Source organism: Tachypleus tridentatus, chromosome 7 (assembly GCF_004210375.1).
Source record: "Tachypleus tridentatus isolate NWPU-2018 chromosome 7, ASM421037v1, whole genome shotgun sequence".
Classification (NCBI taxonomy): domain Eukaryota; kingdom Metazoa; phylum Arthropoda; class Merostomata; order Xiphosura; family Limulidae; genus Tachypleus; species Tachypleus tridentatus.
This window is the reverse complement of record NC_134831.1, coordinates 6,824,339-6,842,610: the sequence shown is the minus strand read 5'-3', so window position 1 is coordinate 6,842,610 and position 18,272 is coordinate 6,824,339. Positions and strand designations below refer to the sequence as shown.

General features: G+C 35.4%; 1 protein-coding gene across 3 annotated transcripts in view; it reads right to left on the bottom strand.

The window, feature by feature from the left end:
- The window catches only part of LOC143255043 (BAI1-associated protein 3-like), a 162,410-nt gene that overhangs the window by 139,554 nt on the left and 4,584 nt on the right, over positions 1–18,272 (bottom strand). Inside the window, exon 1 of one of the 3 annotated variants that reach the window (XM_076510078.1) lies at positions 15,315–15,467. The exons of the other annotated variants lie outside the window; for them this stretch is intronic. Within the exon in view, the coding sequence (XP_076366193.1) occupies positions 15,315–15,361 (47 nt within the window). The 5' untranslated portion in view covers positions 15,362–15,467. Of the gene's footprint in view, positions 1–15,314; positions 15,468–18,272 lie in introns of those variants that run through there. 3 annotated transcript variants of the gene reach the window in all.

Genomic DNA, 18,272 nt, shown 5'->3' with positions numbered 1-18,272 from the left:
GACATTATTAAATCTACGAAAAGCAAACTTTCGCGTTAAGACATCTTTAAATTTACGACAAACGAACTTTCGTGTTAAGACATTATTAAATCTACGAAAAGCAAACTTTCGCGTTAAGACATCATTAAATCTACGACAAACGAACTTTCGTGTTAAGACATTATTAACTCTACAACAAACAATGTTTCATGTTAAGAAGGAAAGTATTAATACACTTATCGTGGTGTCAAGCTGCGGCCATCAAGTTTATAAATTATAGTGAATCTCGTTATTCGTTTCAGAAAGATGGACAAAACCTTGGTTGCCTGTCATCATCATCGGTAGAAGTTGAGACGGTTTTAAGTTAGTCCTAAGGGCTTATATTTTGGTCGTTTAATCAACGTGACCTAGCCGTTTTGTCTACCTGACAATGGTCGTTTAGCCACGAGGGCTATCTGCACTAACCGTCCTTAATTTAGCAGTGTAAGACTAGAGGGAAGACAGATAGTCATCACCACTCACCGGCGACTCTTAGGCTACTCTTTTACCAACGAATAGTGGGACTGAAGTCACGTATAACGCCCCCACAGCTAAAAGGCGAGCATGTTTGGTGTGACGGGGTTCGAACCTGCGACCCTCGAATTACGAGTCGAACCCCCTAACTACCTGGCCATGCCAGACTCCTTGATTTTAGCGTTGTAATTCTATAAACTTACCGCTTACCAAAGAGAGGTAGTGGATAGTAAGATATGAGTTCTTCATGTCTAAAGATATCATTGCCACCTGGATCCCTTCAATAAAACATGTCTGGTGACGTCATCTTCACATTCCAAAGATTTTACTTTTCATTTTTTTTACTGCAAATATTTTGTTTACTTCTCGATGATATATCAACAACCGCGTTTTGCTGTTAAAGTGAACTTAACGTAATTCGAATTTAATTAATCATACAGTTAAAAAGAAAACCAAAATTATATAAAATTAATGTATTTAAGAAGAAAGAGTGGAAGGTCCATAATGGACAAGTTCAGTACTAGTTCCAAAACCAGTAATGTTAAATCCACGATTTTTATCAGATCCAAACCCAATTAAACTAAAATTACGTGTACAATGTAGAAATTGTGTAATAGTTCCAAACAAAGTACTTAAAAACGTCCATACAAAACGAATAAGTTTTATATCAGTTATAAATGAAATTGTGCTAAAACTATGTGCACAATAAACAAGTACCATTCCCTTAGTTTCGAAGGTTATTTTTATCTTTTACACGTTGGCTGATAATAATATCTCTACACTATTGAAATTTATGTTCTAAAACGGACTAGTGTCACACAAGCAGGATGACACATCTCTTTAGACAAACAGGGGGCTTTATACCGGTCAGATAAGCCACTTAGACCTACAAATGGTAACCAAATACCCCTGTACACTCTGGAGTCCAGATAAATGAACATCTAACCATGTTTTGAGTATCCGTTAGTTCTGTGTAGTTTAATTCGAATGACTTGTTTCATTCATGCTTCACAACATCCGTCACTCGCCATTCTACCAATCCTAGTTTTCGTTACCTTGATATACAACAAATGTAACTTAAACAAAACAATATCCCAACTTCAGTGTTATGATCGTATAGTGTGTCACGTTCTCCTTCGTTCCATACCAATAGACGTTAACAGTTTTAATTCTGAATCACACAGAGCTTGTTTTGTATAACCTATAAACAGGATCAAGTTAAGCCTTTTCTTTCGTTACAGCTTTCTTTCAATTAAAATGGTCAGGTGGTTAGGTTGCTTGGCTCGCAAACTAAGGGTTGCGCTTTCAAATCGCCGTCCTGTCAAACGTGTTTGCCCTTTATAACGTTAATAAACGTTATAATATGACATTCAATCCATGAGGTGGCTGTGGGTGGTGATGACTATCTACCTTCCCTCTAGTCTTTCACTGCTAAATTACGGACGGGTAGCACTTATAGTCCTTATGTAGCTTTACGTGAAATTCAGTGATTTTATTAAATCTTTGTTTTGTTCCACAGTGATTCAGTAGTAAGTCTGAGAATTTATAATGCTAAAAATAGGGTTTCAATACCCGCTGTGATAATAGAGGTAATCTATTGTCAGAATGTCAATAAAACTAACTAGATCACATACAGGTATCAGGTTGGAGCTCCAAAGATATTATATATTACAAAATAAAACTGTCTAACATAATTGGCATAAGCACTTAAAATCATGAACTATCTGGGTTTATGGTTAAGTTGTAAAAAATAATTACAGAACAGTGTGGTACGTTAATTGTCGAATTTGTGAGTGTTAGCGATGTAGTAATTACATTATGGTGTAATATTATTGTGTTATGTTAGGCCCAGTGGAAATGTAACAGATTACATTACCCTTTGATATTTTTGTATTTCTGATAGACCTAATGGAACTGTAACGGATTATATTACCCTTTGATATTTTTGTATTTCTGATAGACCTAATGGAACTGTAACGGATTATATTACCCTTTGATATTTTTGTATTTCTGATAGGCCTAATGGAACTGTAATGAATTATATTACCTCTCAGATTGTTGTGTTAGTGATAGGCCTAATGGAACCGAAACACTACATTATCATCTGAGATTGTTGCGTTACTGCATATGGAAACATGTCCGCCATTTTACTACCCGCGAACAAATATGACCACCGTTTTAATTGTCCTCATAGATTTTGAATGCAACAGAATTTGAGCCAATATTCTGAATTGAATGTCATACGTGATTCATTCTGTGGTTTGCAGCATCGAATCACGTATTAGTTACGTGTATATGTGTTTACGCTAATCACATGCAATTTACTTGAATACAAACTAGTACCTGTTACACAATAGGATGTGGACACGCCTGACCTATTTTCCTACCAACGGTACATAAGTAATAGGAGCAAGGTACTTGGTGTATAATGCATGTAACCTTGTGATGTCCTAAGAAAGTTGTATTTAGCGCAAGCCTAACTACCGCGCCTAACGAAGCGAAATTACAACAGCTAAATACTGTATTAGAGAATAAAAAATATACATACTGATCATAAAGAGAATTGTAAAATTGTTTGTTTAGAAAGCTGTACCAAAAAACCAACAACAATAAATTTTAATCATTAAATCACAGCTCGATTTATATACTGCACAGACGACGTACTACTAATTCGAATAAAACTGTGTTAAGATTTATTCGGCAAATTAAAAGCTGAAGTGCATATTTCACATTCTCTTACATGTTTATAAAATTTGTGCCCACTGCTTTAACGCGGTTAGAATGCTGAATTATCAGCCTCAGAACCAAGTTTCGATACAGGTGATAAACACAGCACAGAGAGCTTATTGAATCACTTTGTGCTCGAAAACAAATAAACAAGCAAACCGTCATTACACTCAATGAATATAATGAAAAAAAAATGTGTAACACAGTTCCTAAGAAAATACTGGAAAGACAGAATCAATACATACTGTAATTTAGTATATTATGCATAAGGGAAACATCAACATTTGGAATAATTTATCACTATAAAGATCTCAACTAGATATGGCATTACTGTGCCAACATACAATCTGAAAGTACTGTGGTAGTGTTAGGCCCAGTGGAAATATAGCTTATTATTGTCTGAGATTATTGCGTAATTGATAAGCCCAGTGGAAATGTAACAGATTATATTACGTGTAAGATTGTTGCGTTATTTCTAGGCCTAGTAGAACTGTAACATATTATATTACCTCTGATATTGTTGTGTTAGCGCTAGGCCTAGTGGAACTGTAACATATATTACCACTGAGACTCTTGTGTTAGCGATGTGCCTAATAAAAGTGCAACATATTATATTACTTGTGAGATTGTTTGTTGTGTTAGTACTAGGCCTAATAGTTTCGGAGAATAATTAGTGTAGCTTCACTAATAAATCAGACTAAACTAAAAACACAATTCATTTAATTAAGTATAATTAAATAAAAACAAAGTCCAGTAGTTTCATAATGTAAAGGGGATAACGAAAACAGCAAGATATGTTAGAAAATATATAATAGATATTTTACTATGTTACCGTGAAGTATATCTTTATTAATATATGTTAGAAAATATACAGTAGATATTTGACTATTTTATGTTTATTATTATGATTCAGATAAGGGGATTCCTAATATAATGTATCTCAGAACGGCTGGAATGGGCATTAACACTTTTACTAATAAAGCAGAAAATAACGTTTCGATCTTCTTTGTGTTGACAGAGAGAGAGTTTGCAACTGTCCGTCTTAGGGACGAGAGTAGAAATAGTACGAGACTGTAGGGGGCGTTGCAATTATATGTTAAGCTATTCATTAGCATAAGTATAAAGGTGTTTCTTTATATAAGTTTAATATCGGTTCGTTTAAATGTGCTCAACACCTTGTTTTGTTAAGGTTTCTTGCGATGTGACCGTTTGTGCTGTTGGGATTTTTTAATGTAATTATGTATATGTTAAGCACATTTCTCGGTCGGACAAACGCGTTGCGTATTTACTTCAGTGACATCTAGCTGTGGACTTAGTGGTTTCAAAATAGCATGATAAGAACGGTAAGGATGGAATATTTCCAAGAAGATATTTCGAAGGAATTATCTTCCTTTACGTAAGATTTATCTAAACCTTTAGACAGTGCAGCGTGATGTAATGTGTACATCAGCGATGCTCAACTACAGGTCCTTGGAACGATGGGGGTCCATGGGTATATTCCAGCCATGACCTTCAAGACGGGTGAAACTAAACGCATGTGATTTAATGTATTACGTTAAAAAATTAATGCTGTACGAGGCGATACATGAAGTTTTGAGATCGGAAAAGAGTTAGTCCTCAGTTAGAAAAAGACCTAGCAGCATGTTCAGGAGGTTAGGGCTCTTGACCTGAGGGTCGCGGGTTCGAATCACTGTCGTACCAAACATGCTCGTTCTTTCACCCGTGGGGGAGTCATAATGTGTCGGTAAATCTCACTATCCGTTAGTAAAAGAGTAGCCCAAGAGTTGGCGGTGGATGGTGATGACTAGCTGCCTTTCCTCTAGTCTTACACTGCTAAATTAGGGACGGGTAGCGCAGATATCTCTCGTTTAATTTTGCGCGAAATTCAAAACAAACAAACAGGTAGAAAAATATTTGTAACTACCGAGCTGTCTATTGTATACACAATCGCAGACTGAACCCATGTGTTCTGTATTGCCACGTGGATTCTTTAGAAATATCAGTACCATTCAGTGAGCTAGTTTTAAGTGTTAATCCTTTCAATCCAATAACATTGCAGTTTTTTTGTCAATCCTTTCAATCCAATAACATTGCAGTTTTTTATATTACTGGTTTGCTTTAAAAATCATTTGGTGATCAGATTTTTCAACATCAACCCTAGTGATTAATTTTGAACTATATCTCCATAACTAATCTGGTTTTAAACGGATGATTTGATTTTATTCCTGTTTCTGAAAATAAAATTACATATAAGTTTCTGGGCACTGTATGTCTTTTTTTTATAATTTATTCACAATTGTATTTTATCCTAATAATACTATATTTTTTATCCCTCGATGGATGAGCAAGTATAAGGATTTATAATACTAAATATCAAGGTTCAATCCCCGCGATGAAATAGCTGAGATGGCCCATTGGAAAGCTTTGCGCTAAACAAATAAGTTAAGCCTATCTTAATCGGCCATCCTCATCCGTTGCTGGTTCTTTCTCTGTTACACAAATAGAATTTGATCTTGCCATAACGTATTCCTTCCGTTGGGTATCTACCAATATATCTTTCTTTCTTCATTTCAACGGTTTTGCTTTACTGTAGCTAGTCTTTGTTCATATACAGATGTGACCTAATGGTTAACATACCGCACGGTCGATTTGAGGGTTTGTGGTTCGCATTTCTTCATCGCCTCATGCTTAGAGTCGTTATATCTCACTAGTCGATTACAGCAATCTGAGAGTTGACGATGGATGTTGTTTACCAGCTTTCTTCACGGTTACCATCACCATGTTTTGTCCATTACCTTGGTAACAAGATCTCCGGTTGTTAGTTGTAAAATACAACGTACTATTATGGGTTATTCAAACCAGTTTATAAGTTGTAAGCATACAAAAGATATTGCTGTCCTAATGGTGAGTGACATCAGTGAATTTTCTCTACCAGTAACGTGACAAAGTTTCTCTTTTTCCTGATATATTGATAGCTTATTGCATTAATTATTGATGTTTCTTGCACTAAGATATAAACTTCTAACATTTCCCATCCCACCCAATATTGGGTTGTATCACTATTATTTGTTATTATAGCCAAAACTCGGTTGGTGTAGTAATGATTCATGGTTCGTGACCAGTTGCTGCACACAAAAAAAAACGGATTTTGTCGTTTGGGGACATACATACGTAACAAGAGTAGTGGTCAAACCGTATTATTCAGTCAAGTAACTGTAGCTCATGGTTTCATGGTACGTTCTAATGACTGGCTATTTTCCATCTACTAGTTCATAGGAGCAAATTTAGGGTCGGATAACCTATTGTATAGCTATGTGACGAAATTCTGAAACAAATAAAGAAATTACTTTCTTTTGCAAACACATTGAGGGGCGTCACTTCGCACGTAAACAACAGCTGGACAATGACAAGAAGTGATTATAATTTACATGCATAATTTATTACATACCACCAGGCGGCGTTACTTCCCTCGCTACGTAAGGCCAATAACTGATATTTTACTAATACTGCAGCTTAGTTATCTGTTATAATTCTATGAATTGTTTGATTTGGTTCGAATTTTGTGCAAAGCTTCACGACGGCTATCAGCGCTAGCCGTTTCTAATCTTGCACTTACAGACCAAAGAGAAGACAGCAAGTCAACACATCCGCTGACAACTTTTGGGACTACTTTTTTGACAACGGGTAACGAGATTGGCCGACATATATGTGAAAGGGTGAGGAAGTTCTTTGATGAGGATTCGAGTCGTCGAACCGCAAATTCTGGGTCAGGTGCTCTAATCACGTGACTGAGCCACGCCCTCCAGAAACTGATCTTAATGGAGTGCCATCATTTTATTAAAATAGTGCAAAAGTGCTTTATTTTAAGAGCAATCCTGCACAGTGGACTACATGCGCGTTATCAACTGCAAAGGATCAAATCTCGGATTTTATCAAATCTGGAAACCTTCTGCTGACTCAGCAGAGACATCCTGAAAGAACCCTATGAAACTAATAAAAACTCTATAATGCAATATTTAAGATCACTTTAATTTGTTTTCAAGATTATTGTAGGTTTCAAGTTATCACAGAAAGTATCTCAAGTGTATGAGCGAGTCACATTCTTGTTCTTCTGAGAAATAAATTTTCTATTCGAACAGTAACTGGAAGGATAAGGTCCAAGAAATGATTGTACAATGTTGAAAACATCCTTGTTTTTATCACTCTGCACTTCTAGTTTAATTTAATAATGTCCTGTGTAGTTTTAATACATAAAAGAAGTGAGTTAAATGGAATTAAAACGCCCTCTGTTGGTGGGCGTATATTGTAAACGTTTTATAAACATTTTAGTATTTTTATGTTTCTAACTATTTTTAATGCGTAAACAAAGTTAAATTGAATTGAAACACCCTCTGGTGGTCGACATATGTCGTAAAAATCTTATAAATATTCAAACGTTTTATGCTAAGTAAATACCAAAAAGCAACCTTCGGTCTTAATTTAATATGTAACGTTTCCTGGAACTCGTCTTCTTGGGATCTGTAACGATTGGTTTATCTTATTTGCGAAATTCAAGTTAAGGAGCAACAAGGGGATATTTAAATTATTCTCAGTTGCGCCACCTTTAGGTATTATAACATTTAAGAAAACCATCCAGCCTGTCTCTCTATTTGTTTAATTTAACTTCATCGTATCTTCGACCCGACATTATAAGTACACGAATGTATACTACTAAGTGCGCGAACCTTCAACTTTTTATTGCAAACAAAACTTCTAAATGACATTTCCATTTCTATTCCCTTTGGGTTTTGTCTCTTCGAACAATAACGTCACTAAATATCTATCTATAGTATGTTCTACGTCGGAATCTCTTCCGAATATTTCACATCCATAAATCAAGGCAGCGTGTTTCCTTAATGTTTGTTCTTATATTCGACCCCTCCCCTTGTATTTATTATGACTTGCGACATTCTTGTGACATTTTAAGAGTTAAGGGTGAACTCTCATGTATTGATCCAGTCTATAATACTTGTATTATATATCTATATATATATATCTTACAATAATTTAATTTATTGTTTATTTATAGTATTGAAATGAATTCGTTACATATTAGCTTAGATGCGATGAACGAGAAATAAAATGTTTTAATGTTTGTTTATTTTTCAATTTCGCGCAAAGCTACTCGAGGGCTATCTGCGCTAGCCGTCCCTAATTTAGCAGTGTAAGACTAGAGGAAGGTAGCTAGTCATCACCACCCACCGTCAACTTTTATACTACTATCTTACAAACGAATGGTGGGACTGACCGTACATTATAACGCTCCTACCGTGTTGGGTGTGACGGGGATTCGAACCCGCAACCCTCGGATTACGATTAATATGTTCTACAAAGATGTTTATTTCAAGGAGGAATATTATCCCTCGTTTTCATAGGAAAACGTGGTTAAAATGATAACAAAGCATCGCATATTTGTCAAAGTTTTAGAAGTTATAACAGCGAGTTGTTAAGACATCGAATTAGATTAAATTAGATTATAGTTACTAATGGCTAGGGTATTCGTATTTTCAGTATCTAACTTTGATGTAAGGCTGCTGTTTCTGTATTTATTTTTCAGTATCTAACTTTGCTCCAATGCTACTGTTTCTGTATTTATTTTCAGTATCTAACTTTGCTCCAATGCTACTGTTTCTGTATTTATTTTCAGTATCTAACTTTGCTCCAATGCTACTGTTTCTGTATTTATTTTCAGTATCTAGCTTTGCTCTAAGGCTCGTGTTTATGTATTTATTTTTCAGAATCTAATCAACACCGAGGCAACATAGAGCACAAACACATTTTACAGTGTTTCGTCAGTGGCGGTTTTCAAACACAAACCAAGGTCGTTTAAAATATGCCAAGTAATTCACATGCGATTTACACAACCTTCCAGACTGTTGCAACCAATACGTATTTCATGTCAAACAAGAGCTTACTCAATATTTAGTTTCGAAGTAGGGCAAGCTGTAATAGCAAATTGCTGTATAATATTCTGACAAAATATCACGCATTTTATCAAACGCACAATTCCGCTGACTTTGGCAAGAGACGAGGCCAGTTTATTTATCGAACCATGATAAATTCTGATTGTTAATAAGTGTCTATAAAGGCAATTTAAAATGGTACACTTAGGTAAATTCTAATTAGCCTGTTTTCTTCAAGACGAAACTGTGCACTGCTTACTTAATATGTGACTTCCTCATTTGAAATTTCTACCTATTCGACAAGTCATTAATGTCGTGATTGATCTCAGTGTGGAAGAACTTCTTTTTTCCGTGGGCAACGGCAATGGGCAAAGTCAGCAAAACTATTAGCCCGACAAAGGTGTTAGGAAACGACGATGTTTATTAACATTTACACACGTATTATAATATGCTTTTGTGAACCCCGTATGTTCAGATGGTTAGGCGTGAGTTCGAAACTCCGCTCCACTAAACATGCTCGCCCTTTCAGGCGTTATATATGGTAGTAAATCCCACTATTCGTTGGTAATAGGATATTTTTGTTTGTTTGTTTTTGAATTTCGCACAAAGCTACACAAGGGCTATTTGAGCTAGCCATCCCTAATTTAGCAGGGAATGACTAGAGGAAAGGCAGTTTGTCATCACCACCTGCCGCCAACTCTTGGACTTTCTTTTACCAACGAATAGTGGGATTGATTGTAACATTATAACGCCTCCACGGCTGAAAGGGGCGGACATATTTGGTGTAACGGGAATTCGAACCAGCGACACTCACATTACTACTCGAGGGCCCTAACCACTTGGCCATGCCTAACCTAATAATAGAGTGGGTGATGATGACTAGCCGCCTTCCCTTCTAGTATTTCACCGCTAACTTAAGGACAGCTAGCTTTGTGCGAATTGTTAAAAAACAAACAAGCAAATAATCTAACATACTTTTCTGTGTCATTATAGTCACTCTCCGATAAAGGACTTGAAACTCATTGCACATTATCAATTCTACTTTCCGATCTCGTGTTAAGAAATATGTTGCAATGATACTTCTCAACACTGTCTTGAAACAGGAAAGTAGACATATATCCTTTGAAACATATAATAGAAAATTTCCAACTCAGTCCACCACATGACTTTCACTGTTTGGCAAAAGATTCAAAGTGTCTCTATTGCATGATACAAAAAACATTTCTTGGATTTAAGTCTCCAATTCAATTATTTCATTATTCTTGCCTTTAATTTTGACTCCGTTTTCATACCTTTAACAACGTACAGGAAGTCTTACAGAAAGTCTTAACAACGTACAGAAAGTCTTAACAGTGTACAGAAAGATTTAACAATGTACAGGAAGTTTTAACAACTTACAGGAAGTCTTAACAACTTACAGGAAGTTTTAACAACTTACAGGAAGTCTTAACAATGTACAGGAAGTCTTAACAATGTACAGGAAGTCTTCAAATTTGCTGACACTGCCTTTTTATTTCGGTAACAAAAGTCTGGGATAATGTTTGTTGATAATAGCCGTAACAGATCGAAATCAAATAGTTATTGTCTACAACTCTGTAGGACTTCTATCTGGGCTAGTAGAGAACAACTAAGTGACAATAGACATTGCTGGCAACAGTCAAACAGGGATATGGATCTCGTTGGAGAACAATTGAATCACCTGACTCGTGACGTTTTTTTTTTTTATGGAACATTTCAGAATATTTTCAAATCTGCTGAGGCGTTCTATCACGACAATATCAAACATCGTATAATGAGCAACGAAATTTATATTTTCTGGATGTAAAAAAACTGTTCCATGACTTTCACAAAGACGAATGTATTTGATTTCCAGAAACCTTTACCAAGGCAATAAATATTTTTAGCCGCGGCATAACGGCTCATGAAACGACTCTCAGTTTTTCAAGTAGAAACTATTAGCTTATAGCTCCGTCATGTCTTGACGGATTTGAGATCTAATTACAGTTTCGGGCTCAGGAAATCACACCATTTCGATTGATGTATCTTTCCACGCACATGGTCTCAGGGTAGACTGCAAGAGATCCTGATAAGTAATAACATCGAATCGGGTATACGCGTGCCCTACGGTTGGCATTGCTGGCGCATAAAAATAGAACTAATAAAAAGTAAAACAAAGGTCTCATATTAATTGTAAATATTTACGTTGTTGAAATGTCTCCAAATGATCTGTTAATTTTTTGTACTGACTTCTTATAATCTTCAGTTTCGATCAAGGCCAGTAAAAAGTTGGTTATGTCTAAAATGCCACAGTAAAACTAAGTACTGAATTCACTGTGACCCAACACTTAACCCAATATCTTGGTTCGTCTTTTCTACTCATAAGCGGCAATGAGTAACAGCTTAATATAAAGTTCTTTTCTTGTCGTCTTCAGGAAATCCAAATGTCTTCAGTTCTTTTTCATCAATTTTGGCTAATAAATGTCAAATCTTCCATTAAGGTTTCAGCCATATAGCTTTGTAATCCAAATCACGTAATGTGAACTTTCGCTTTTTGTGTCTGTTTTTTATATTTATTTTCGTCTTTGTCATGGAAAGCTCTTATTTCTTCAATTTCTAAGATGTCGTTTCACTGACTAATAGCACTGACTTATTCATTGATTTTAGAAGCAGAATTTCGTTGACTGTTTTAATGTAGTTGTTTCCCTTTTTGAGACTTATCTCCAAGAAGACAGTGACTTCCATTAGCCTTCCCTTTCTGACACTTATCTTCAGAGAGACAATGATTTCCACTAGCTTTCCCTTTCTCAGACTTATCTCCAGGAAGACAGTGACTTCCATTGGTTTTCCTTTTCTGAGGCCTATCTTCAGAAAGACAGTGACTTTCACTAGTTTCCCTTTCTCAGACTTATTTCCAGGAAGACAGTGACTTCCATTAGCTTCATCTTTCTGAGACTTATCTTCAGAAAGACAATGGCTTCCACTAGCTTTTCCTTTCTCAGACTTATCTCCAGGAAAACAGTGACTTCCATTAGTTTTACTTTTCTGAGACCTATCTTCAGAAAGACAGTGATTTCCACTAGCTTTTCCTTTCTAAGGCTTATCTTCAGAAAGCTATATCTCGCTGAAATTCATAGTTTATGCACTTTTGAACTACGACTTATTTAATTGTTTCTATTTTGATCTATTTTTTGGTTTATAGTTACATATATCTTGAAACTTAAAAACAGTAGCATGCGAATATTGTGCGCGCCTCGGACGAAGGGGCGACAAATCATTTCGGTTTGCACTTCACTTCTGTACACCACAATGGCCTAGTTTTAAAGATGACGACGATATTTGTAGTTATATATTTATGAAATATTATTATTCAGTGCGCTTTCTAAAAAACAAAACAAAAAGTAACCAGGAAAAGAACTAATCTCTTTGTTTTCTTTCACATTTGCTATCCGCAACAGACGTGCACAAGTAAATAAAACATATATAAGAAAAGTGATAATTTAAACACATATGAAACTTGGCAAATGACATCATCATATTTTTGTGTCCCTTTTATTACGATTCGCTAGGGAATATCTTACCTTTACCTATTTGGTGCCACTGTTGTATTTAGAATTTTCGCAAAAAGCTACATAAGATCAACCTGAGCACAGTTGTCCCTAATTTTGTGTTGATAGGCTAGAGAGAGTGCAACTATTTAACAACACTCACCGCCACTCTAGCACTTGTCTGTTTCTGAGCCACATTTGACAATTGGTTGTGTCTACCATGGGGAATCGAATCCCAGATTTTAGTGTTGTTTTCTGCTATCCCACCAGGGTATGCTACTCTAAAACTATTCTTATCTGACTGAATAATGGAAGAATCTTATAGAGTAACCACAGCCCCAACATTTTTAACGCGTTTTGGGGGCATCGGGACACGCGCTACAAGCTCTTAGATTCGGAATCCGGGCGTTATAAGTTTTAGAAACCTCTGTCCTGCCTTTGTGAAGTGCATCTGCCTTTGCAATACAGAAGAAATTATGACATTAGAGGTTATGAAATACAATACCGGAAATGACGTACTTACTCCAATAAGCCACACCACGATTTGTTAAGAACGTGAAATATGAAAAAAAAATTTATTATTGTATTATACTATGAAGCATAACGAAAAAAACAAATTGAACACTTCCATATTCTATAAAGAAAACGTCCATTTTCACATTTCATAGAACGCGAGACAATTTTAACGAGGTTGTAAGACACAAGTGAAACGCATCTCACTACAGAGTCATATTTTGGTTGTCTGAGGGACCATTTTTACATATTTATAGATTGTTTAAACTTTAATAAGTTTGTTAGTTTGCTTTTGAATTTCGTGCAAAGCCAAACGAGGGCTATCTGTGCTAGCAATCCCTAATTTAGCAGTGAAAAACTGAAGGAAAGGCAACTAGTTATCACCACCCACAGCTAACTCTTGGACTAATCTTCTACCAATGAATACAGAAATTAAAAGTAACTTTATAACGCCCATGCGGTTGAAAGGGCGAGCATGATTGGTGTGATGGGGATTCGAACCCGCAAACTTTTATAATATACGAGTAACCTTCTACTTTCCCAACACGAAACACGAAATGAAATGTTTGTTTTAAATACTGTGTCTCGCAATATTTTCCAACAAAAAATGTTTACTAGCGATGTTTTATTTCAGTAATTTTTATGGTACAATTATGAGAGTTACTACACTTGTTCACTCAACTATTTATGAAGTACAGAAAGTACGTCATTTTACATACGTTTAATACACATTTAACTATATGTTAATATAAAACGTATGTCGTATTACACACATTGAGAGCACGTTTAACTCTGTAGTAATGAGACTAGTCATCCTAAGCCAACAAAGTTCACAACGGTAACGCGAAAAGGACACCATTTTGTTGTGTATTTCTGTACTCGATTGCGCTCCCTCTGTTGAGTGTTTTTAAATTAGGAATGGCAATACTTAAACTCCAAAACCTCTGACCTGGTCACATTGTTAATGTGTTGTATAAAATACGATTCACATTTAAAACGCCAAATACCATTCGAAAAGTAAACAAACAATAATAATAATAATAAATTACACGTGGATGAATGTGAAAGCAAGTGAAACGAAAATTAATCAAAGCTGATTTATCCTTCCGAAACGTCCTTCAGCGGAAAGTTTACAGTCACTACAATGTTCAAATCCGGGATTCGACTTTTTACAGATTTATACACATTTTTACAGATTTATACAGAGCACATATAGTCCAACGTGGTTTTGCATGAAAACAAACAAGCAAAACCTACTGACTCTAAATATTCACTTTGGACTACATCCTGTTGTAAAAAATAAATGTTTTACATAAAGAGCAATATTTGAATCGATGGAGTGCACTCTGTGAAGCACAAACAAAAACACACCGAAAAGAAATGTGTGTTTTATAGCAAAGCCACATCGGCATATCTGCTGAGTTCACTGAGGAGAATCGAACCCCTGATTTTAGCGTTGTAAATCGCTAGACTTACCGCTATACCAGCGGGAGACAAGAAAGAAAAAAAATCCACTAACAATGTGAAACATTGTACTTAAATTTAACTTAAAGGATCAAAAATATCTCTTTCCCACAACCCGATGGACACCTTTGTTTGAGTTAATATACACCTGATGATACACAAACACGCACACATATAGATTGGATATGTGGTGAGACAGCGGAAGAGTGTTTAGATTTTAAACAGAATTTGTTTAATCACATGAGACATGCTATACAAGAGTTTTTCCCAGTATAATTGGCCCGGCATGGCCAAGTGGTTAAGGCACTCGATTCGTAATCCGAAGGTCGCGGTTTCGAATCCCCGTCACACCAAACATGCTCGCCCTTTCAGCTGTGTAGGCATTATAATGTGACAGTCAATCCCACTATTCGTTGATAAAATAATAGTCCAAGAGTTGGCGGTGGGTGGTTATGACTAGCTGCCTTCCCTCTAGTCTCACACTGCTAAATTAGGGAAGGTTAGCGCAGATAGCCCTCGTGTAGCTTTGCACGAAATTCAAAACAAACCCAGTATAATGTTTCCATAATAGGCTTTCGGCTATGTAATAATCATCGTTTTTCTACAACAATAAAAAAAAATTAAAACTCACCGAAACAAACGACGCAGGAAGTGCTTGTTTTTGTGCTTTCTCGGCATTTTGTGCTCTTATAATTCGGGACGGTAGAGTTGGTTAAACTGAAAGAAACACGTCCTACAGCTACGGGACGTCTCGCTGACTAAAGGCATGGGGGTAGGAAAGGCGCTTTTATTATTACTTAACAGTTTCGCCCACTAGCTGTGTATACACATGTACCATGAACAGGCCACATTTCTATTAAAATCCTGCTTGCTGTACTATGAAAAACGCCACCACATAATTCACGAATATTTCACAACTGACAGGACTTGTTCGCACGGTCCAAGTCATCGTGTTTGTTAACTTGCATTCAAAGTTTTATTGAACTACTATTTTATGAGTTTATGACAATAAGTTTGGAATCAAATTGTACATTATAATCCAAACTTTAATATCATATACAAGTTAATTTCTTAATTTAAAAGTAAATATTAAAATGACACATTCAAATATAGATTTAGTGAGTCACGTGGTATGTTGAATGTAGCACTGTTTAAAATTAGATGTTTGTGATGTCAAAGTCTGTAATTTCGTACAAATTAGGAATTCAAATTACTAATATTGACAAACTAGAATATAAAATAAAGACCTCATATATTATTATTTTGTTGAGATATAGATTACGTATGGAAGCAAACATGGTGGCCCCATCCACCTCTTTCCATTTTTTTGAAATGGTCCCTTACATAATCTTACTATAGTATATGACATGTGAATAACCAATCAACAGTTTAGAATGTTCCCAGAGTGGTTTTCTCAGCCATTGTAATCTATGAAAAAGCTACCACGTTATTTTGATCCAAGATTTGCAGAAGATAGATTGTGTCTTTAATCTGCTGGAAGTTTCACATTTTTTAAAAATCTAAATACATCTTACTTTCTAAGCTTAATACATTATAGTGGAATTCTATGTTATCAGTGTAATTATTTATGATTTTTTGGTTATTTGACTGTATATATATAAAACCTAAAAAAAATGTGTTTGATATCCTCCACGTGTGAAATTTTAAAGGCTTAGCAGCCTACGTCCAGCAATAACCGATTATAAAGTTCGTAGAGAAGAGTGTGTGTGTGTGTTTTTTTTATAGCAAACCCACCTCGGGCTATCTGCTGAGTCCACCGAGAATAGATAATTGTTTGCTTTATTTCTCGGTTTATTGTTCTATATTTTAATAAAAAGAAGTTTAATAATTTATTTCTAAATAGTAATAATCTATATACGTATATAAAATGTATAATAATTGAAATGTGATTGTACGTTACAAAATACTAGTCTACTAAAACACAACCATGACAGGTAAAACTAAAGGTCAGTTTTATATTACTGGATACGTGACTTAATCACCACATCAATGCAGATTACGAAATGTTAGCTAGCCGTGATTAGAAGGTTAATATAATAAAAAATATATATGTTTGTTTTGAGGGCTATCTGCGAGAGGGAAGGCAACTAGTCATCACCATCCACCACCAACTCTTAGGCTACTCTTTTGCCAACGAATAGTGGGATTGACCTACATTATAACGCCCCCACAGCTGAAAGGGCGGGCATGTTGGGTGCGACCGGGATCCGATCCCGCGACCCTCGGATCACGAGTCGAACGCCTTAACACGCTTGGCCATGTCGGGCCAAATATATGTGTAAGTACATAGTGTTATGAGACTTAAGCTACTTAGACTAAACATGTGTATTTTCGTTTTAATATGTAACCATTCTAGCACGAGAAAAACATAATTTAAATTTATTCTCTATTTTTTATAAGGTTAGTCAAGTGACAGACACCACATAGTTAGGAGTATAGAAAATAACATAGTCTTACTGAAAAGTTACGTTTGAAATGTGTTTAGGAGGTTTCACAGATTACTTAAATAATATTCGAGAATTTAAGGATAAATAACAGATTTCTAATCATCATATGAAATCACTTCACGCTCAGACTAGTAACAAAACAGACTTTAGCAAAAATTGTAAGTAAAAATATTTCATTAAAAATCTGATTTTTTTACCTAAAATACTTGTACTTTTTACTAAAAGCCTCTCAAATTTCACGAAGATACACATGTTATATCAAAAGTTATATTACAAATACTTAATATGTGCAAATGTGTAGATAAATCTGTGTATATTATACTTAGGCCGTTGCGAAACGGTTAATTAATCAATAACCGAATCTTTAATTGCCAGTTTTGTTTCCTGACTTCTTGGTTTCGCTATACGAGATAATTAGTTTCTTTGTTTTAAGAGCAAACTACACAATGAAATATCCAAGTCTCTAGATTTAGTTTTGATGGTAACGTATCCTAAACTAAAGTTTACACTTCACGGGATTGTTGAATTATATCATTGTTTACACTTCACGGGATTGTTGAATTATATCACTGCATCAACCGACTGTCATGTCTTCATATTGTTGTTTGTTCGACAAACTGTTGTTTGCCACACTATTATGTGTTCAACAGACCGTTATTTCCATTTTAAATGTTTGTTCTGATGTGATTCAAACACAGGTAATCTCACGACCACCGACCTAGTATGTGACGTAATGATTTACGCACAACGAAAGAACGAACTAATCACAACCGACACCGGATGTATAATACATATACACTAATGATATCATCTAAGTATCTTTTAATGTTTATTTAGAACGTTTCAAGCGCTTTATATTGCGTCCATTCGAAAACAAATTTACTAGTAGTGCAGGATATATTTAACACTTAAAATGTCATAAAACACCTATCAATACAAACACAATTGTTATAGTGTAAGTAACATGTAAGAGGGCTGTAATTACATGAAATAACACTTCAAATGTTCAAGCCAGTGATAATGAAAATTATTTCCTTATACTGTAATAAAAAGCGAGGTAGTAAAAAATTATTCTGGAGAACCGCAAACACTTGATAGCTACACGAGGGCTATCTGCGTTA